This window comes from Lygodium microphyllum, chromosome 14 (genome assembly GCF_053477565.2).
Source record: "Lygodium microphyllum isolate KBCC chromosome 14, Lygodium_microphyllum_v1.1.10, whole genome shotgun sequence".
Classification (NCBI taxonomy): domain Eukaryota; kingdom Viridiplantae; phylum Streptophyta; class Polypodiopsida; order Schizaeales; family Lygodiaceae; genus Lygodium; species Lygodium microphyllum.
In genome coordinates, this window is record NC_141148.1 from 138,134,824 (window position 1) to 138,158,755 (window position 23,932).

At 41.3% G+C, this 23,932-nt stretch overlaps 1 protein-coding gene across 7 annotated transcripts in view; it reads left to right on the top strand.

Annotated features, from left to right (window-relative positions):
* Positions 1–2,321: 2,321 nt before the first annotated feature.
* LOC148026158 (uncharacterized) overlaps positions 2,322–23,932 on the top strand; it is a 46,009-nt gene continuing 24,398 nt past the window's right edge. For 2 of the 7 annotated variants that reach the window (XM_087693434.1, XM_087693435.1), the window contains exons 1-3: positions 2,322–4,184; positions 4,267–4,418; positions 4,511–4,670. In XM_087693434.1, the coding sequence (XP_087549560.1) occupies positions 4,347–4,418; positions 4,511–4,603 (165 nt within the window). In that variant the 5' untranslated portion in view covers positions 2,322–4,184; positions 4,267–4,346 and the 3' untranslated portion in view covers positions 4,604–4,670. Of the gene's footprint in view, positions 4,185–4,266; positions 4,419–4,510; positions 4,671–9,628; positions 9,719–13,742; positions 13,818–23,932 lie in introns of all 7 variants that reach the window. The other 5 variants (XM_087693432.1, XM_087693436.1, XM_087693431.1 and 2 more) reach the window with 5 other exon arrangements.

Below are 23,932 nucleotides of genomic sequence, written 5' to 3' on the forward strand. Positions count from 1 at the left end.
GAACATACCATACATCCATGAGCCTGTTGACAACAGATTATTCAATGGCAACACAGGTTGGTTGTATCTTTTGAGAAACTCTGCTACAATCTTCACGCTCAAGGTGTGCCACGGCCACGAGGAGGAGGATGATGCCCACCTCAACGAGCTCCCCCACAAGGAACTTTAGACACTAAACTAGATGGTAAATAGCTTTATATCTAGTAAATGCACAATTTTTTCTAGTTAGTAACTAGGATTTTTTAAATTGGAACTAGGTTTTTAATTTTACTAGATAGATATAAAGCTATAACTAGTAAAATAAGTGTCTATATGGTAAAGCATGGCAAATTTCTATATATCACCTAATATAGCCATGTTTATTGGACAAAATTATGAAGCTATGGATCATAGGATAATGTGCATGCACAGTAAATCAAAACAAATTTGTATATAACATCTAATATAGTCAAGCTTATATAGTCATGTTAAGTAATAACACATCACAATTGATAGGCTTAACCATTAGCCATGTAGTCAATCTCAAATAAGACAATGTCAATACACACTTGCAATGGATATGTTTATACACATCCAAAATGTACATGTGTTGTAAGATACATTTGTGCATTTTGATAACTTTTAATTCTTAGTCACATAGCACAAATCGTTTACACATCCACAAATAAAATATCATTTTTAACAATATAAATATTTCCTTATCACATTAAAACAAAGAAGAATCTCAATTCAACTCAATGACATAGCTCTAAATCTTGAAATTCCCCTCAAATCCCCCCTGACGTGTGGGATATACCTAGCATCCATACAAGCACAAATGGTTATCAAAAGTTATTTGAGCCCCTTACAAACTAGATGAGTTTAGAAGGAGAAAGAAATGGAAGCCCCTCTCTTTCAACAGCTCCTTTCTAGATTTAAGGGAAGGATTCAACCTATAGCTAAAGGATGCTTGGAAACAAACCAACAATCCAATGGATAATCCAATGTAGAACTAGATGAGATCCATAGATACCATCATTGAGATTATCAATATGTATGGCAAAAATCAGGATTGACTTTAAAGAGGGTTGCATGTTAGTAGTTAGCAATGTAGGGAGCATATTATTACGACTCTTACTAAGTGTTCTAGTAATGGGATGTTTTATCAACTTCTCAAAGACGTGGAGCATTACATGGAGGATTTGCAAAAACATAAAGGTGAAGTTGCCAAAACTTAGTCTAAGGGAAATGGTATCCTATGGGGTTGGTGCTTCAACTAATTGATTTTATAAATTGATGAAGTAAAAGAAGCAACAAGAGTTCATCACTATGATAGATGATCAAGGAGGAATCGTGGAATTTTTGTGGATGTTTCAATCTCTTTAGAATGTATTTGTAAATGGTCTATGCTTAGGTCCATTTGAGGTAAAGAGGTCGATGTGAAAGGGTGTCTCATTGCCCCATTACTCTTTGCCACCATAATCACCAACCATTAAGAAAACACTTGGTCTCCCAATTCTTTGCCAATAATAACTAACCAATATTGTGAAAGTAGAGAAGCATCTAGTAGATGTAGTTGATGAAAGTGTATGAAAGTTTTCTAGAGCTATCTAGGGTTGTAACTAATGTGAGCAAAATCAAGTTTATTTACGTAGGATTGAATGAGTTAGCAAAGTTGCTAAGGGAGCCAGGCTTCCAAGTAGCATAATTGAAGCTGTAGTTGCTTGATTCTAAATAATTTGGGTGAGGGCAGGTGTGCATCTAGATGACTTTACATTACTATCTTTTCTATCTGCTTGCAGCCGTGCTGGTCTTGTTGTTGAAGGGCAAGGGGATTTGAGAGGCTTTGCTCCTCTAAAAGGATGAAAGAATTAATGAGGAAGCTACTTAGGTTCATGGATAAATATATTTATCCAAATGAACCATTTTTTACTTCTCATGCTCAGGCAAAAAATGGGCTGGACAGTGCATTCGTTAGAAGAGAAACTTCAATACTTGGCCAAAGGGGAAGGCTTATGGAACTTATGGATTCCTATCAATAGTGCAGCACTAGCATCAAAAATATTTTCTGGTAGTGTCTGTTCTCATGCAGAGAACGACAGACTACTTGGAGCTGGCTTGAGTAATCTGGAGTATGCACATCTTTGTGAAATAATGGGCCGCTCTTTATTTGCGCCTCAAATTTTCAACTGTAATGCTCCAGAAATTGTTATTGGTAAAAAGGGGCTTTTTGAATGCATAAAAGCTACAAAAACTGAGAATAGTAAGATAAACACATATAGAAAACAATGGTAAAAGGCTAAGAAAAGGGGGAAGAAAAAGCAACGAATGAGAAAAACAGGGGAAGAGGTTCGAATGTTGGAGGGAGAACTACAAATTAGATGCAACGAGCGGAAGTTGTAGAGGAGACAGAAGGAATCGAAGAGGTGATACAACGGAGGTAGGGAGGGGACGAAGAGGAAGCTGTGAAGTCGAAGAACGCGGCAGCCTTTTAAGGATCATCAAGTGCTGCTTTGAGGGACGTCCAGGTTCATGCTTCTTTGTTGCCAGACTGATCTACAATTCAGTGATGATTACCAACTTTTCTCGGCAGCGTTAAACTAGATTTTCGTGTGATCAGCTGATCATCATCGCGTTGATGACTGCGTGTGGTAGCATCTCCCTTCCTGTGGGTCGCCCACTTCGCAATCATAGCAGACTGCTGGTGCTTCTGTATCAGCATGTTGGCCTTTGCCCCTTGTGCTGTGGATCTGCACTTTTGCTTCGCGCTGCACACTGTAAGACGGGGGAAACACAGACTCAGACATGGATCCGCTGAGGAAGCACCACAAAGTTTGAAGCAGAAGTGATTGACATTCCTCCAACTCCGAGTCATGGTGAAGGAAAGTATGCTGCCTTTCCCTTCTCGAACATTGGGGTTTTGCTCCTTAACAAGTACCTATTGAGCATCTATGGCTACAAGTACCCCATATTTTTTACCATGCTTCACATGTGCGTATGTGCTGTATACAGTTATGTTGCAATAGCATGGCTAGAGATTGTGCCAATGCAGTATATCTTGTCAAAGTAGCAGCTTTTGAAGATTATTGCTCTTAGTGTCATCTTTTCATTTTCTGTAGTGTGTGGCAACACATCCCTGAGGTACTTGCCGGTATCTTTTAACGAGGTCAGGTTTACCAGGTTGGGAAAACAGGTTCAGCTTTCTGAGGGAGAGATTAGGCAGCTTTGCCAGTATTCCAGAGACATCTTTCAAAAACCAAGTTGTTGAGTCCTGTGATACAAGAAGTTTCTTTTGGAGCTGCTTTTGTAGAGCTCTTGGAAGTCTTCAAATGAACAGTCAGATTTGTTTTTCGGGAAAGTAGATATTACATATTCAATTTGTGGAGTCCTATATTAATGATGCAATACAGTTCTGTTTGTTGGTCATGGATGGTGATGCACAATCAGATCATTATTTGGAGTCCTCTGAAAAATTCTTCAGCTAGCTGCTGTTTAGAATCACTTCCAGAGTGGGCTTTCTTGCTTCTTGGAGTTTCATCCAAGCAATGCTTTTGGGTCCTACATCCAAGTAGATACGATCCAAAGCAGGAATGTGCCCCAGCTCTCTTTACAACGATTTTCACTACAGTTGCATTTATATTGGGAGCTTTGACGTCCATAGTGTCGGGATTTTTGGGCATGATGATCGCAACATATACGAATTCTCGCACAACTTTGGAAGCCAGAAAAGGGATAGGCAAAGTATTCAAAATCGCCTTCCAATCAGGTTCGGTGATGGGTTTCTTACTTGCTGCTAATGGCCTCATAGTTTTATACATCACTATAAAACTGTTCCAGCTTTATTACAAGAATGATTGGGAGGGCCTTTTTGAGGCCATCACTAGCTATGGGCTTGGATGCTCATCCGTGGCTCTATTTGAAAGGGTTGGAGGTGGAATCTATACCAAAACTGCGGATTCTTACTTGTGGTAATACTTGGCATGAAGCCCATGATGCAGGGATTCTTACTCTGAGATTTGGAGTTGTGGCCCTCATGGGTGCTAACATTAATGCCATTCAAATTCCCCTTTTGGAATTTGGTGGTAGAGACTGTCTTGTATATATATATGATGTTTGCAGCTATTGTGACTTGTACATTCATAGTCTGTCATTCCTTTGTCAACATGGTGGTCATTTAATTCACTTTCAAAGTCCATGTTTTGGAGGTAGATATATTTTTTTTCTTATGCTATTGAAGAGTTTGTCTTATAGAGTACTTCTTTGAGCACGCTTGATTTTTGAATTTAGGTACTTACCTATAGATCAGTGGTGTTTTGCAACATAGAGGCAACAACAATGGGATCAAGAGTACACATTATCATCAAGAAATGGCTTCTCGTGGCATAGTTTATGATATGGATATTGATCCATACAACAAGATAGCAGTAACTGTTGGACAGGTTGGAAGTTCTTTTCATGGAAGGTTACCACAAGTTTTATATTGAAACATGATTGGCTAATATGTTAAGTTATTTGTCTTGTATGGTTTCAGGATAAGAAGCTGAATATGCTCAATCTTGCTAGTGGGAAGTCTGTAAGATGCTTCAAACCAGAAGGAGAAGTTGGTGAGCCCATAAAAGTATGAACAATGAATTCCTTGTTTTCACCTGCTCAATTTACTGTCAGATGGTGTAAAGAACAGGGAAAAAAAGGTATGTGTGTTTTGATGTTTTACGAATGGTGCATAAGATCAAATTGATGTTTTTTTTAAAAGGATTTCTACTCTCTTCAAATAAGAAAGCTCAATATAATAAGGATTGAACCTTGTTCTTCTTAAGGTTGACCACTTGAAGATAATTGGCAAAGCCACATCTCTTTATATCTCACTTTTTCTATCTGTAGATTTGCTACTTTTGATCTTTAAGACATTGGGTTTGTGTACAATATTTGTCATCATAGTTTCCGATGTCTTTTGCCCCTTTCTATGGTAGGTTCGCATTGATCCTAGTGGGTCATAAGTAGTTTGATCACATTCTTATAAGAGCATGCACATGTATGACATATCAAATGGAAGCATTTTATCCCTGGGGCAAGGTCATGCTAAACTAATAACAGGGATAGCTTTCATGCCTGATTGCAAGCGGCTAATATTGATAAGTTTAAGGTGGCCTTTAGAGTTGTATATATGCTGACCTTGGCTTCTTTACTATAACTTTTTCACTTGGTGATGCTAATTTATGGTTTTCAAAGAGTTCAATGGAGAGAGTTGCATATTTGTTTGGAGGCTTCCTAATCTTATGACTAAGATGATGTGGAAGTGCTATAGTTCTGACTCAAAAGGGCAACTAAACAATACTTCTTTAAACCCCTTGAGACGTGACAAGTCTCAGACACAAGAGTTGGATGCTTCTGGTACTCTTGTTACTACTGGACCTCAGCTTCCAAGCAATACAACTCCTGCATTTAAGTTTAGTGTGTCCCTGTTGCCGCATTGGGCACATGCCAAGGTTGCAGAGACCATTCTAGAAAATGATGAGGGTGAATCAGAAGATTTAAGTTTTTGTTCTTTTGAATCAATATGGGAGACCAAAGTTTGTAGTGCAACATGTTTTTGAAATACTAACATCAACATATACGTTAATAGGAATAAATATGGAAACTCCAGCTGAATTTTTATGATGCCTTTGGTGCCCAAGAAAACATCTTGCTTCAATATGATGGTTTAGTTTGCCTCTAGGATTTCCATATGATGGTTTAGTTTGCCTCTGGGATTTCAAGTCTGCAGCATTGATAGCCAAAGTCAGAGCAACAACTATATCCATGCCGAAAGTGGGATTCATGTTGCTTCAGATGGAAGTTTTTTTGTTACAGCAGGTGCTAATCACTTGAAACATTGGACTATCAGGTCAAATGCAGGACATCAATGATCTGGAATAGGCTCAGGTCTTGTCGTAGATGGGAGAAATGTTAATCTTGGTAGTCTGTGTGAAAATTCTTTTGCGGTAGTAACATCTTGAGAAGATTCATGAGATGGAGATGTCCAACCGGTTTATGCCTTGACCTGCACAGGCATGCCCAAGTAGGCTTTAACGAACTTTTTCTATTTGGCACTGTTCTCAATTCTGCTACTAATTTAGTATAATTAGTGAATTGAGGATTGTGGTTGACACATATGATGTTCAACAAGAATAGTATGCCTTCTACATTGTGAACTTGCATTGAAAAAATGGGTTAATCTTAAGGTATCCTCTGATATGCAAGCAAGGATCTCTCTGTGGTTGCCTATCTGCAAACATAAACAATAGTTTCAGCTACTTGTTGCAGGTTCGACAAGGCCATGGTTTAGCCATTTCAAGTTTGCACATTGCTTTTGCATGCAATGATGGTATTGTGTAGATTTTCATGCTTGAGTCTCTTGCATTTACTGCAACTTTTCCTTGACCAGTGCCATTTGGATTCCATGACTTGACAGATACAAACACATGCTCCTGAGTCCTACCTTGCCACACATAATGTAAATGGGATCTCATATCCTGATGCTGTTGCTTGTCAACTTGCAACATCGCACAAGCTTGATAAGTTTTATTTTGAGATAGCATTAGTGAGTCCTTACATTGAGAAGAAACTTAAAGCTGTTAGGTGTAAAGTGCTTCATTTTTTGTAATACATTAGTCAGGTTTCTCTTCAATCACTATTTTTACATCAAATATTTTGGTTCTTCCAGTTGTTGTATATGTTGATCATAGTTTCTTTGTTTGGGATATTGAGAACTTTTCAAAGGTCAAGACCTCTATTCCGTATTGTTCAGGCCTATGCTTCTTAGAAGTTGTTAAGTTCTCTATTGAGTGGAAGATTAATGGTATCTGTAGCCTCTTTAACACTGTCTCTTTTGTGACCTTGGGAGGGTTTGTAGTGCTATTAAAGAACTTGTAAGTAACAACTTAAAAATGCTTGGGACATCAGAGGACATATTTGAATGCATTGCATGTATCCTCTTTGTCATAGGTTAGATCTGGCATGATACATAGCATGTATCACTTCTCTATTGCTGAAGTATTTTTGAAAAAGGCCATGGTAGTTATGCATCGTAGTTCAAAAGAATCATACTCTATCCTCTGATATGGTCATGTGGGGAATCTCCCCTAGCACACTCTACCCCCCTCCCTTGTTGCTTATAAGCACATATCCCACTCATGTGTTGATGAGTCACCTCCTTCCTTGAAGGAAACAGGGAGTGGAAAGGAATCACCTCATATTTAGACCTAGTCCCACCCTCCCGATTGATCAATGCCAAGTTTGGATTAGTTTTGGGTTGCATGAAAGTGTATCTTCCATGTTGGGTTGTTTTTCACCCATTTTGGGTTGTTTGGGGGCAGATCTGAAGGATAACTTAGTTGTGAGTAAGGGATAGGTGCTGAAGCTCTAGGATAGCAGGGCAACTTGATGTTGAGTAGATTCTAGGGCTGCAAATGACAGGATGCCCTAAAAACGAGGTTATTGACAAGTGTTGGTGCAGAAATTAGGGTTTCAGACAATAGAACCCTAATAACCAGCAAGTGACCTTATTTTTTATCTTTGAAACAACAGAGGTTGCTGTTACAACACTTTCTTGGTAGCATATTGAATTTCTCTCTCTCCTCTACTATGTTCTGCCTCATCTTAGCAAATTTGAAGATATTCAACATTGTTTTGCTGAAATCAAGCCTTATTACTGCTGTAATTAGGGTTTTTTGTTGTCTCAAGAAGTGCACCATTGAATATTGGCCATTCTCAGTTTTGCTCACCTGTTTGAAGGTGGACAACTCTTATATGCTCTTAGAGGTTTGGCAACAATGATGGGTTAGTGGCTTCTTTTGCTTGGCTGGCAAGCATTGGAGAAATATAATCTTCAAGTTTCACTTAGTGTATAGTGGCTCATGGTGCAAAAACAAGTTATAATAAAATATATAGTCATTGGAAGATTAAGCCTAGATAATGTTCATGTAGTAGAATAGGGACAATTTGGATTTCACATTATAGTTTGCTACTTAATTGGCAAAAATTCTATTATTCACTTTTACTTTATTAAAATCACTTTTTAAATAAAGTATTTTTCTATTATTATTTATATAAAAAATATTAAAATGACATTCTATGAGATTTGATTATGTCATTATATGCCTCCTATATGCTAAGTTTATATAATAAAGTTACTACATAAATGTGATATGTTATAATTTCTTATATGGTAACTTTTTCGATGAAGTTACTATATAGATAATGTCTATTTCTGAAGTTACTATATAGTAATTTTTTAAATAAAGTTACTATATAGATAGTTATGATAATAAACTTCCTATATAGTAAGTTAACCAAAAAAAGCTTTCTATATGGTAAGTTAACTAGAAAAATGTTTCTATATTGGAAACTATGTTTCTAGATTGGCAATCTAGTAAAGTTTGATTTTTCCTATATTAGACTCTTTCTAGTTATGTGGAAATCTAACTAGCAAATTCTCTTTTTTTTCCTATATAGTAAGTGGTTTAGAGTTTCTTGTGATAGATCTATAAGACCCACAATAGTCTTCCACCCATACGCAATATATGATCCCACTGATATCACATCACATACATCATGTTTAACACAACAAAAATAAACCACCTAAATACCCACCATGCACTCAAGATTGCAATCACGTCGAGCACATCTTATACGCTATCTACGTACTAGTCACATGTAATACGCCCAAACAAAAAACATGAATTGAAGATATTACTTTAGATGTTACTCTAGCACAATAGGCAACATATGTTTAGATATCCCCCACATATAAAAAAATAAATTACCACTCATCCTTTCCTCAGAGATTGAAGAAGAAGTTACACTCCACCTTCCATCCTCTCAGCTTTCATTGATCAATGGAATTTTATGCCTTGTGCCTCACATTAGTGGCCACTGCACTGGCTCCATCACAATCCCCTATGCTTGTAAATCAAGAAAATGATCATATGCCGTTGATGTACAAATGCTCAAACACTCATGCTCAGAAGAGTATGTAGTTTGTTTGATCTTGCTATGCATATCATACACACCATGCTCATGAGGAAAAGATAAATGCAAAGGCAAACTTGTGTCTCACCTATACTATTGTGCTTTGTGCTAAATGCATATATGCACACACAGTTCCTTTTGGATTAGTTTATGTCCATTACACTTAGGGCCTCTCCCCTCATTCAAAAGAACTATACTCTCTGTCCCCCACTCTCAGCAATACTCAACATAATCATGATAGATTCAATAAAATTATAGAACCCATCTCGCAATGATGGAGACCTACATCACTCTCACAAGCACTCAAGATAATCACAATAGTTTCAATAAATTGTAGAATCCCTCTTGAAACCGATGGAGACCTACAAAGCCCTCAACTCACCCTCACTATAAGGAGATAGGGGCATAACAACGATCGTTTGCGACACAGATCGATGACGTTGCAATTTGTGTCGCAAATGTGACGTAAATAGTGACAGTACTCTAAGAAAAAAAATGCGGGTGAAACCTGAGTGTGGCATTTTGCCGCGCAAAGAGTTTGAGAGAGCGAAAGAGATCATGGCTTTGGGAGGGAGAGGGAGAGGAAGAGAGAAAGAGAGATAAGGAGAGCTTCTCACCACTGTTGTCGCCATTGCCGCAGATCGCAAAGAAGTGGAGGAAGTGCATGAAGGAAGAAGAGGGACCGTCGCGAAGAGGAGACAAAGAATCTATCCTCGGGCCATTGCAATGAGTACATTGTCTCCTCTTGGATTGTTCTTATTCTTTTTTCTTTTCTTTTGTTTGTTTTTCTTGAGAATCAGGTGCATTGAGGGAGAGAGAGGAAATGAGAGAGAAAGAAGAAATAAAAAGGGAGAGAGAGAGAGAGAGAGGGAGAGAGAATAAAGATGAAAGATAACAAAGAAAGAGAGAAAGAGAGACAGAGAGAGAGAGGGAGGGAGAGAGGAGAATGAGTTAGAAAACACGAAGGGATGGAGAGAAACAAAGAGAGGGACCGTCGCGAAGAGGAGACAAAGAATCTATCCTCCTCTTGGTTTGTTCTTGTTCTTTCTTCTTTTTTTTGTTTATTTTTCTTAAGAATGAGGTACATTGAGGGAGAAAGAGAGAAAATGAGAGAGGGAGAAGAAGAAAGGAAAAGAGAGAGAGAGAGAGAGAGAGAGAGAGAGAGAGAGAGAGAGAGAGAGAGAGAGAGAGAGAGAGAGAGAGAGAGAGAGAGAGAGAGAGAAGGAGGGAGAGAGAGAATAAACGTAAAAGATAACAAAGAAAGAGAGAAAAAGAGAGAGAGAGAAGGAGGGAGAGAGGAGAATGAGTGAGAAAACACGAGGGGATTAAGAGAAATAAAGAGAGGGGCAACAAAGAAAGAGAGAGAGAGAGAAAGAAAGAGAAGGGGAGAGAACATAAAATGAAGAGCACAAAGAGAGGTGGATAAATTATGCTAGGGTAGTTACAAAACTGAAGCTACTCTTAAAGGGAAGGGGGTGTTTAAAATTGCCCATGGATTTTTTATACAGCAAAGTGGTCATGGTTGGCCAAGAGAATTCCATTAAAAATCTAAAATGCTAGATTAGTCAAGTTAGGAATGATCGAATGTCAACTATCCTATTGCATCATCCTAGATCCAAATCAATGTTATTTTAGGAGGCCTAAGTTGAGACTATACCTTATTAATAAAGTGATTGATGCATATTACACCCTGTAAAATATTACATGGCACAGCGAACAGAATCTGAGAAAGAGATAGAGAGTACACAACAGATAAGAGGAGAATTAGTAAATTCTTTAACTTCAAACAACTGATACAAAGATGGCTCTGTCCACCCGTGAGTTTTCACTGTGTGAAGCTTAGATGGTGATCTAGACAGAAGATAGATGAAGAGCTTAAGGCTAGCTGGAAGAACAACTCTGAATGGGTGAAAGATGAGTGAGAGATGGCTACGAAGGGGTTTAGCTTTTATAGCCTGCGAGAGTCGTGAGGTTGGCCTGACGGACCTACCATATAAGCCTCCACTAGTTGGCCAGGGAATATTCCCTTTACCATCGGGCCGAGGGCACCGCAACTCGATGCAATGCGCCTCGAGTTGCTACCAGCTTAACCACTCCATCTAGCCCAAAGATTAGACTCACAACGGTCACCTTTTTGCCATTCGGTCACATAGACCTCATCTGATATACAAGTCAGGACTCAACTAATGTCCGGGCTCACATTTGGCTTCTCCTCATAATGGGGGCCTTACAACTTTGAGCACCATGGATCATTGGTAGCACCTAATGAGGGTGGGGCATTGATCATATCTAACACCTCCCCTCAATGTCCACCCATAGGTGAACTATCTCCTCGGCCCAATGCCGAGTCTCTGAAGATGAACTTGAAGCAGATCCTTCGTAAGTGCTTTGGTAAAGATATCCGCTCCATTCTCCTCTGTTGGACAATAGACCAGTTCCACTATCCCATCCTCCATCAAATCACGCACATAGTGATACTGGATCTCTATATGTTTGGTGCGTGCATGAAACACTGGATTTTTGGCAATGGCGATGCAACTCTGATTGTCACATCTCAGCATAGTTGGTTCTTCATCCTGCACTCCCATATGCCATGGAATCCTTCTCAACCATACTGCTTCACATGCAGCAAAACAAGCTGCCTTGTACTCTGCTTCGGTAGAAGACAATGCCACTGTTGGCTGCTTCTTACTAATCCAAGAGAAAATTCCTAAACCCAAAGAGAAACAATAACCAGAAACTGACTTCCTGGAATCACTGTCTCCTGCCCAATCTGAGTCACAGTTCCCCACAAGAGAAGTTTCGAAACTGGATGTGATACCATAGTCAAGATTTTTCTTCAAGTATCTAAGCATCCGCATCCCAGCCTTCCAATGACTCTCATGAGGTTTGTTTGAGAACCTGCTCAAAATACCAACAACAAAACTGATATCTGGTCTGGTGTTACACAAGTAGATCAGACCGCCGACCAACCTCCTATACCTCCCAATGTCTGCCAGTGCTGATGTATCCTCGACGGATAACTTTGCATTCACCTCCATAGGTGTAGCTATCTCCTTGCACTCAGTCATGCCAAATGCCTTCAAGATCTCCCATGCATACTTCTTCTGAGAGATGAAGATCTTTCCTGGCTCTTGCCAGACTTCAATCCCCAAACAATAGTGCAGCAAGCCCAAGTCTATCATTTCAAACTCAGAACTCAAAGCCTTTCGAGTTTGGTTGATCATATCTTCATAGTCACATGTAATAAGAAGGTCGTCCACATATAGGACAATCACTACAGACTTTTTACCATCCCTGTAAAGATACAAGTTAGCATCTGAGGCACATCTTTTGAAGTTTAGGTTTAAAAAGAACTTATCTATCCTATTGGTACCATGCTCTGGGGGCTTGTTTTAGCCCATATAATGCCTTCTTCAGCTTACACACTTTGTTCTCAGAATGGGGGGCCTCAAACCCTAGTGGCTGAGCCATGTACACCTCCTCCTTGAGGTCACCATTTAAGAACACTGACTTAACATCCATTTGGTACACTGGCCACTTCTTGTGGGCAGCCACTGCAAGTACCGTGCGAATAGTGGTCATTCTGGCAGTTGGGGCAAATGACTCTTGAAAATCAAACCCTTTAACTTGTGAAAATCCTTGGGCAGCCATTCTAGCTTTGTACTTTTCTAAGGTACCATCAGCCTTGTACTTTACCTTCCAGATCCACTTGGTGCCAATAACCTTCCGCTTTGCTGGTCGATCCACTAGCTCCCAAGTGTCATTCTTCATTTTGCTGTCATACTCTGCCTGCATAGCAGCCTTCCATGATGGATCTGCAAAGTGCGTCTTCTAAGTCAGTTGGCTCCTTTACTTCTCTCATAATCTCAACCATCAAGGCTATATTGACTATGTGAGTAGAAGCCCTCCTTTGCTCCTCTATTCTTTGAGACCTCCTTGGTCCATCTGCCTTCTCCTCAACAGATGCAGGCATATACTCTCAAAGACAATTTAATCAACTACAAGAGATTCACATCTAGTCTAACTTCACAAAGAGAGCTTGCCAAATCGAATTTATGAAATTTTGTATCTCTAAAATCTATAATCAATCCTTTGGACTACATTAATTTCAACCTTTGCACATTTGCATGTCCAATAGTTCATGCCATATTTCAATGTTTGCAACTACTCCTTTTCATTTAGCATACATAGTAGCATTCATAGCAAGAATTCCAACATCTAAAGTAAACATGCATCCAAATCTATTTCCTCTCTTATATGTGATTTTGAACATGTAATTTTCAATCTAAACCCCCAACAACCTGGATGGTAGTATGTTGCGCCTTCAGCCCCCCAAAGTGCTAGAGTGTATGATGAAAGCAATGTTCCCATCATAGATGAGGACTGTATGCAAATAAAGGGGTCAATATTGCAAGGGATGGAGGTCGGGAGCATGTAGAGGAGGCAGAATCAGGTAACGATGAAAAAAAGATAGGAGGCCAGGAATTCTTTAAGAACAAGGTGAAATCATCCTTTTGTGGTGAACTGTCTATCGACCTTCCAGTGTATGCGGAGTTGTGCCAGGAAATTGATATGCGACCATAGGCTACATCATACTTGCAACATCCACCTACTCAATTCGTTGATGAATCACTTATAAGGGTACTCTAGAATATGCATTTTAAGTAACATCATTTTTTCTAGAGTTATATTACTATGTTTTTCTTGAATCTTTATATTGATTATGCTAACATCACTTTCTATCTCTGCAGGTGATCTTTGATGATATTTGGGGAGCACGATGAGTCAAAGGATGAGCAACAAGGAGTTACAGGAGATATTCACATGTATGTCTTCAAATCAGATGGCTCAATTTAGAGTTATGGTAGACTAGGAGTTGTCTTAGACACCATCAGACCATTTTGTTAGATCTACTTCGGCATGTTTTCATGCTTTAGTTCTAGTAGATGAGTTGAATACTCCACACTTGGACCGAATGAAGGGAGTGGTTCAAGGGGATGCTACGGAGACGTGCATGCGGTGAGCTCCTAGTCGGTGGGCTTGAGATACAAGTGCTACTCCTCGCTCTTGTGCAAGGTTCGAGAGAGGGTGGCTCATTTGGTTATTGTGGAGGCACCGATGCAATGTCTCTATCTCGTCCTTCTTGCATAGACAACGTGAGAAGGTGGTAGAGATACGCATGGTTATATTCTAGGAGGAGCCACGTGCTCCTGCACAGCCAGTTGGACAGCATGCAGTAGCAGTTGGTAAACATGGCTAGGGTATTGGACCCGACCGTAGAGCCTACCGTGAGATGGGGTCTACTAGAGATAGATGTCCACCTGATATATTTGAGCCCTCGATGCATTATGTCTTGGTTACAGATGCAGGAGATCCTCTTACCTATGATGAGGCTATGCGAAATTAGAAAGACCTTCTTCACAGACTTCAAAAGGATGGCAATGGTATCTTCATCATGAATGGGTGTTTGAACGGAGGCCAACTATGCCATAAGCCCCTTCATATGTGAAATAAACTTGGTGAGATCTTCTCCCTATTTATACTCCAAGCTAAAAAACTCAATCTCTAGAAAGATCTTGAAGTTCTTCCCTGTAGCTCCGTAGAGCCTTTCAAGTTCATCCCACTTCTCCTTAACAGTGAAGAGTTGTTCAATATGATGAATTAAAGTTTCATGCAAATGAATTATGATGATGACCTAAGCTCTTTCATCATCTTCTACATCAAGGGGATTGGATGGGTCAATTACTTTGGTCCCTTTTATGAAGGGTCAGTAGCCTCGTTCCATCATTTTATATTTTACGAGAACTTGCCAGGGATGGAAATCTTTTCCATTGAGCTCACAAATTTGAGGCCTTACATCTGCATAGGCCATGGCCATTATAGGAAGGTCTTACCTATTGCCTTAAGCAATGGCGGTGTCTAGTCCTTTACAGGGGGCCAAGTACAACCGGATAGCAAAACTGATAGCCTTACAAATTATAGCCAACTTTTAAAGTTGTAGAGTTGAAAAAGGTTGGAAATCATACATATGCAATATCTCAAGATAGGATTTAGGAGGTCATGTTCTTCAAACAACCCTTGATTTAAGCTTTACTGTTTTCCTAGGTTTCAATAAGAAAGGTGAGAAGGATCGAAGCTTGCACTAGAGAGCTATGGCGGGAGAGCAAGAGCAAGAAAGAGAGAGACAACAAATGGAAAATCCAACAGTCACAATGTGTGACCGGGCCTTCCTTTATTCAAACTGTCACTAAAATAATAAAGAATAAAGTGACAATGATGGGCGCCCGCCGCCACCTGTAGTGTGCAATGACAGTGACTATCAGTGTAGTAATACACGGACGGCTAGGCGAAGGTGCCTTTACCCCCCAACAATCTCCCACTTAAAGGTGAATCTGCCATAGTGAGGAGTGAAAAGAAAAAAGAAAAAGACAGTACAACATGTACACATGTACAACAGGATAAGGAAGGGCATCATCTCATCCCACGCCCATCAACCTCCTAAGGAAGGCAAAGCGCTCTGTAGAGAGGCTTTTTGTGAGCAGATCTATAGGATTCTGATCAATCGAGATCTTGACAAGATCAACAAACTTGTCCTTGTTAGATATGATCAATGCCCCACCCTCATTAGGTGCCACCAATGATCCATGGTGCTCAAAGTTGTAAGGCCCCCATTATGAGGAGAAGCCAAATATGAGCCCGGACATTGGTTGAGTCCTGACTTGTATATCAAATGAGGTCTATGTGACCGGATGGCAAAAAGGTGACCATTGTGGGTCTAATCTTTGGGTTATACGGAGTGGTTAAGCTGGTAGCAACTCGAGGCACATTGCATATTCCCTGGAATATTCCCTGGTCGACTAGTGGAGGCTTATATGGTAGGTCGGTCAGGCCGACCTAACGGCCTTCGCGGGCTGTAAAAACTAAACCCCTTCACAGCCATCCATCATTCATCTTTCACCCAATCAGAGTTGTTGTTCTAGCTAGCCTTAAGCTCTTCACCTATCTTCTGTCTAGATCACCATCTAAGCTTCACATAGTGGAAGCGCACGGGTGGACAGAGCCATCTTTGTAACAGTTGTTTGGAGCTGAAGAAGTTACTAATTCTCTTCTTATCTGTTTTATACTCTCTATCTCTTTCCTAGATTCTGTTCGCTGTGCCGTGTAATTTTTTACATCGCATCAGATCCCAGGGGGCTCTAGAGATCGGAGAGTGTGCAAGAGGCAAAGGCTTTAACAGCAAAGAGAAACTATGTCGACTTCCGGAAGCGGTTCTGGCGCATCAGGAAGCAGTGCAGGAGGTGGTGCTGTTGTACCGTCTATTCAAACACTAAGGATTCGTCCACCAACCTTTAGCAAAGGCAAGTTATGTGGTACAAACTACACCTTGAAGAAGTTCAAAATTACAACTATCCTTGATTCTTATGAGCTTCTGGAGACTGTGCTGTTGGGGACTGACGCAGAACCACAGCCTACCCCCGACCCATCAAATTCTAGTGTGATGATTCCTCCGAATGCAGATCTTCTACGAGCTTGGAAACGAAGGAATGCAGATGCATTGTGTGCCTTAGTTACAAGATGTTTTGACAGTGTTCTGACTTTGATTCAGTATATAACCAAAGCGTCAGAAGCTTGGAATGTAATAAGGAGTTAGTATGAAACACGAAACCAAACAAGGATTCAAAACTTGGAGAATCAACTAGCAGCAGAGAAGTTTACTGAAGGAGAGATAGTTGAAGCATTTATCACTCAAATTAAGAATCTGCGCGACTAGATGGCTGGCATTGGGATAGAAAAGACTAGCGAAGAGCTAGCTCGGAGGTGTCTTCGGATTTGTCCACAAAAGTTTGATGGACTAGTAACTGCCCTTAATACTCAGGTGAGACCTCAAGCTTTGACTTTTGAGGAGTTTTGTGCATTATTGATGGAGAAGGAGTTGAGGCTGAAAGCCCGAGAAGGAAGCAACAATGGAGATTCTGCATTCTCAACCAATGCAAAAGGAAAGGGTGGTTCCTCCACCAAAAATGATGGTGACAAAAAGAAAAAGGACGGTTTCAAGGAGAGTGCTTCTACTGCAAGAATAAAGGACATGCAGTTGCAGATTGTCATGTCAAGAAGGCAGATGAAAAGAATGGTACCCTTAAAAGTAAAGGGAAAGAGACAGCCAATACAACTGAAGCAGAGTTGGAATTATTCATGGTGACCATTGAGGAAGTGTGCTCCTCGACGCAAGAAGAATCTACCACTGACTCATGGGTGTTGGATAGTGGGGCCTCCCATCACATGACCAACAAGAAAGGTCTATACAGTTCTATGCAGCGTCTACAAGAATCCATCACTGTGACGGTTGGAAATGATGCTAAATGCCTTGCTGCGAGCACAGGTACTATTTCTTTTATTGCTGCAAATGGTGAAGTCAAAAAGCTTTCAAATGTGTTGTATATTCCCGAAATCAGGAGAAATTTGTTATCAGTTTTGCTTCCATAACTGATCTTTGTCATGAAGTGAGGTTCAAGAAGAAAGGTGCAAAAATTCTTGATAGTTCTGGCACAATTGTTGGCAAAGGAGAAAGAAGGAACAACCTGTATGAGCTAAGTGCTCTTACAGCCACCACTGGAGTGGGCACAAGTAAGCTTTGGCATGAAATGTTTGGACACATCGGATTTGCAGTGTTGAAGGAGATGCAAAAGTAAGGTATGGTTGCTCACCTACCTACAATAACTGAATTGAAGGAACCATGTGAAGCTTGTATGATGGGCAAGCAACAGAGAAAGGCATTTCCACAAGAAAACAAGAATAGAGCATAGGCTCCTCTAGAGTTGGTGCATGCTGACTTGTGTGATAAGATGCCTACATAGGCCTTGGGGGGATCTTCTTATTTTATGTTGATTGTCAATGACTATAGTAGGAAGATGTGGGTGCACTTCCTTCATGATAAGGCTCAAGATTTTGGTAAGTTTAAAGAATGGCTAAAACTTGTTGAGAGTGAAATAGGGAAAAGTGTGAAGAAATTTAGAACAGATAGTGGTGGTGAGTTCAACTCAAAAGAGTTTAAAGACTTTTGCAAGAGCAAAGGGATCAAGCATCAATTGACGACGCCTCACACACCTCAGCTGAACGGTGTTGTGGAACCCAGGAATCGCACCATTGTGGAGATGGCAAGATGCATGCTAAAGGGCAAGGGATTGCCTAACCATTTTTGGGTTGAAGCTGTTAATACTACAGTCTACATTCTAAATCGGAGCTACACAAAGGCTCTCAAGGGAAAAACACCTCATGAGGCTTACAGTGCTAAGAAACCATCTGTCTCACATTTCAGAATTTTTGGATGTGAATGTTATGCACATGTTCCAGATGAGAAGAGAAACAAGTTAAAACCAAAAAGCAAAAAATGTATCTTCTTGGATATAGTGATGAGAAGAAGGCTTACAAATTATATGACCAAGAGGCAAAGAAGATCATCACGAGCCATGATGTGGAGGAGGAGCCGCATACAGTGGAGGAGGAGAAGGCAAGTTCTTCCACTTTATCATCAAGCAAAGAAGTAGTCCACTATGAACTTGTCCTGAGAGCTGTCCCTATCCTTAAGGAGGAGGAAGCATCATCTTGAGATGATGAGGAAAAAGTTCACCAACCTGACATCACCCCACCGGAAAAGCCATTGCCGCGCTAGGTGAAGCAGCTCTATGACCACAATAATCCTATGCCTGCATCTGTTGAGAAGAAGGTAGACGGACCAAGGAGGTCTCAGAGAATAAAGGAGCAAAGGAGGGCTTCTGCTCACATAGTCAATATGGCCTTGATGGTTGAGATTATGAGAGAAGTAAAGGAGCTAACTGACTTAGAAGAAGCACTTGCAGATCCATCATGGAACGCTGCTATGCAAGTGGAGTATGACATCATAATGAAGAATGACACTTGGGAGCTAGTGGATCGACCAGCAAAGCGGAAGGCTATTGGCACCAAGTGGATCTGGAAGGTAAAATACAAGGCTGATGGTACCTTAGAAAAGTACAAAGCTAGACTGGTTGCCCAAGGATTTTCACAAGTTAAAGGGTTTGATTTTCAAGAGTCATTTTCCCCAACTACCAGAATGACCACTATTTGCATAGTACTTGCAGTGGTGGCTGCCCACAAGAAGTGGCCAGTGTACCAAATGGATGTTAAGTCAATGTTCTTAAATGGTGACCTCAAGGAGGAGGTGTACGTGGCTCAGCCACCAGGGTTTGAGGCCCACCATTCTGAGAACAAAGTGTGTAAGCTGAAGAAGCCATTGTATGGGCTGAAACAAGCCCCCAGAGCATGGTACCAGCAGATAGATAAGTTCTTGTTAAACCTAAACTTCAAAAGATGTGCCTCAGATGCTAACTTGTATGTTTACATGGATGGTAAAAAGTCTTTAGTGATTGTCCTATATGTGGACGACCTTCTTATTACAGGTGACTATGAGGATATGATGAACCAAACTCGAAAGGCTTTGAGTTCTGAGTTTGAAATGACAGACTTGGGCTTGCTGCACTATTGTTTGGGGATTGAAGTCTGGCAAGAGCTAGAAAAGATCTTCATCTCTCAGAAGAAGTATGCATGGGAGATCTTCAAGGCATTTGGCATGACCGAGTGCAAGGAGATAGCTACACCTATGGAGGTGAATGCAAAGTTATCCGTCGAGCATACATCAACACTAGTAGACATTGGGAGGTACAGGAGGTTGGTCAGTAGTCTGATCTACTTGTGTAACACCAAACCAGATATCAGTTTTGTTGTTGGTGTTTTGAGCACGTTCTCAAACAAACCTCATGAGAGTCATTAGAAGGCTGGGATACGGGTGCTCAGATACTTGAAGGAAACTCTTGACTATGGTATCACATACAGTTTCAGAAGTTCTCTTGTGGGAAACTATGACTCAAATTGAGCAGGAGACAGTGATTCCAGGAAGTCAGTTTATGGTTATTGTTTCTCTTTGGGTTCAGGAATTTTCTCTTGGATTAGTAAGAAGCAGCCAACAGTGGCATTGTCTTCTACCAAAGCAAAGTACAGCAAAGTACAAGGCAGCTTGTTTTGCTGCATGTGAAGCACTATGGTTGAGAAGGATTCTATGGCATATGGGAGTGTAGGATGAAGAACCAACTGTGCTGAGATGTGACAATCAAAGTTGCATTGCCATTACCGAAAATCCAATGTTTCATGCACGCACCAAACATATAGAGATCCAGTATCACTATGTGTGTGATTTGATGGGGGATGGGATAGTGGAACTGGTCTACTGTCCAATAGAGGAGAACGGAGTAGATATCTTCACCAAAGCACTTACGAAGGATCTGCTTCAAGTTCATCTTCAGAGACTCGGCATTGGGCCGAGGAGATAGTTCACCTATGGGTGGACATTGAGGGGGGGGTGTTAGATATGATCAATGCCCCACCCTCATTAGGTGCCACCAATGATTCATGGTGCTCAAAGTTGTAAGGCCCCCATTATGAGGAGAAGCCAAATGTGAGCCTGAACATTGGTTGAGTCCTGACTTGTATATCAAATGAGGTCTATGTGACCGGATGGCAAAAAGGTGACCGTTGTGGGTCTAATCTTTTGGGGGCTGGGGGGTCCCAGGGGGGCCAGCGGCCCCCCTGGCGGGGGTCCGAGGGCAGCGCCCCTAGCCCGATGGTAAAGGGAATATTCCGTGGCCAACTAGTGGAGGCTTATATGGTAGGTCAGTCAGGCCAACCTAATGGCCTTCGCGGGCTATAAAAGCTAAACCCCTTCACAGCCATCCATCATTCATCTTTCACCCATTCAGAGTTGTTATTCCAGCTAGCCTTAAGCTCTTCACCTATCTTCTGTCTAGATCGCCATCTAAGCTTCACACAGTGGAAGCTCACGGGTGGACAGAGCCATCTTTGTATCAGTTGTTTGGAGCTAAAGAAGTTACTGATTCTCCTCTTATCTGTTGTATACTCTCCATCTCTTTCTCAGATTCTGTTCACTGTGCCGTGTAATTTTTTATAGTCCTCAACGATCCCACGTATGAAGTGATACCTCACCTCAATGTGTTTTGTCTTCACATGGAAGACTGGATTCTTGGCTAATTGAATAGCACTCATAGAATCCGAATATAGTGTAGGGGTAGCATCAATACCAAGGTTAGCAACCAAACGACCCAACCAAATGGCCTCCTTGCAAGCCTCAGTGGCTGCAACATACTCGGCCTCTGTAGTAGAAAGGGCCATGCATTTCTGCACCCTAGACATCCAAGAAATAGCACCTCCAGCATAGGTGAAGACATAGCCAAAAGTGGACTTCCTACTATTTTCATATCCTGCATAATCAGATTCAGTGTACCTGCAACTCTTGTATCCTAGCTGCCATAGCATATGCACATATTTGCAGTGCCTTTCAGGTACCTCATAATACCCTTCACGGCATCCCAGTGCTTCTTGCCAGGTGTAGCCATATAGCGTGCCACAACACCAACTGCAAAGGCGATATCTGGACGAGTGGCTATCATGGCATACATAAGACTGCCCACTGTGGATGCATAGGGAATTTTGGCCATCTCGGCCCTCTGCTCATCTGTCTGTGGATAATCAGCCTCCTATGATACCTTCACATAAGAAGGCAATGGACACCCAATATGCTTTACGTCCTACATGCGGAAGTGCTCAAGGACTTTATGAGTGTACTCCCTCTGTGACAAGTAGAGGAGTCCTTGATGCTTGTCGCGTCTAATACACATACCATGTGAGAGGCCTGTCCCATATGTTTTATCTCAAAGCTCTTCTTGAGCTGAGCCTTAAGAGCATCTAGCTCATCATGAGCTTTCCCTAGTATCAACATATCATCCACATAGAGTACCAAAATCAATAAAGAACCATCACGGGCTTTCTTCGTGTAAAGACACGGATCCATAGCACTCCTATTGTAGCCCTGTGACTGCATAAAGACATCAAACTTATGATACCACTCCCTAGGTGTCTGCTTCAAGCCATAAAGGCTTTTCTTCAATTTGCACACTAGGTGCTCCTTGCCAGGTTCTGCAAAGCCCTTAGGCTGCTCCATATAAATCTCATCATGCAAGTCCCCATGTAAGAAAGCCATCTTGACATCCATCTAGCATAAATCCAAGTCAAGCTGAGCAACCAAAGCCAAGACTAAGCGCAAGGTGGTCATCTTAACCATAGGAGAAAAGACCTCATCAAAGTCCACACCATGCTTCTGCTTAAAACCCTTTGCTACTAGTCTAGCCTTGTATGCCGGCTTGGGGTATCCAGGGGTACTTTTCAGCTTGTACACCCACTTGCATGGCAAAGCCTTCTTGCCCTCAGGCAAGGAAACCAAATCCCAAGTCTCATTCTTATGCAAGGAGTCTATCTCAGACTACATAGTCATCTCTCAGGAGTGAGTGTCACCCCTGCGCATAGCCTCATCATAGGTGAAAGGCTCTCCTGCATCTGTAACCAAGACGTAATGCATCGAGGGCTGAAATCTATCAGGTGGATGTCTGTCTCTAGTAGACCATCTCACGGCAAGCTCTGTGGCTTGCCTAGTTACATGTCTAGCACCCTGACCATGAGCATCTACTACAGTTGTAGGCTATCCAACTTGCTATGCAGGAGCCCTCGGCTCCTCCTGAAATATGACCCTGCGAATCTCAACAATTCTCTCAGGCTGCCTATGCATCTTGTCTTCATGGAAGACTACATCATGACTGGATATGAATTTCTGCGCCTGCGGATCCCAAAGATGGTAATCCATCTCGCTTGCATCCCCATAACCAAGGAAAATGCATTTGACACACTTAGGATCCAGCTTACTTCTCTCGTCCCTGAGCACATGGCAAAATGTCTCACATCCAAAGACACGGAGATGCGCATAAGAGGGAGGTTTTCCAGTCCATACCTCCTCTGCAACCTGGAAATCCAAACCACTAAAAGGTGATCTGTTTATGACATGCATAGCTGTACTAACTACATCAGTCCAAAAGCTCTGTGGTAGGCCTGCATGGCTAAGCATACTGCGTACACGCTCCTGGATGGTTCTTTCATCCGCTCAGCCAAACCATTCTAGGGAGGGGTGTAGGGGGTGGTCAACTGATGCCTTAATACCCCTCTCATCACATAACTGCGCAAAAGCATGTGAGACATACTCACCCACATTATATGTCCTTAGGCATTTCAGCCTATACCCAGACTGGTTCTCAACAAATTCAAGCCATCTCTGAAACACAGCCAAGACATCGGATTTCAACTTAATGGGATAAGCCCAAACTTTCCGTGAAAAATCATCTATGAAAGTAACAAAATACTTTGCACCACCCATAAACTGACAATACATGGGCCCACAAACATCCGAATATACCAATGCCAAGGGCTCACTCATGAGTGGCCTACCAGACTTCTTATGTGTAGACCTAGTCTACTTGCCATAAAGACAATGCTCACATGAATCAAAACATGCATAATCAAGGGGCAGTAAGTAGTGCAAACCAGAAAGCATTTTCATTCCCTTAAAAGATATATGGCCCAAATGAGCATGCCAAAGAGATACATGTGGGATATAACCCACATAAAAAACATGATCAAGGGAAGAAGCAAATACAATCAAGGGATAGAGGCTTCCAGCCTTGGCACCTCTCGCAATCACAAGTCTACCACGAGTGATCTTCCATGCAGAGTCTCCAAAAGATACATGATAACCTGCGTCATCAAGCTGTCCAGCTGACATGAGATTGCGTGTCAAAGCAGGTACATGATGTACATCCTGCATAACAAAACTGTTGCTAAAAGGAAACTACAGCCTAACATCGCCAATGCCCACAATTTCAAGAGAGTTGTCATCACCCAAATGCATAGAACTCAAAACAATATGATATGAATGAAACCACTCTCGGCAAGGTGTCACATGAAAGGACGCACTTGAGTCCAAGAGCCAACACTATGCATACATAGAGTA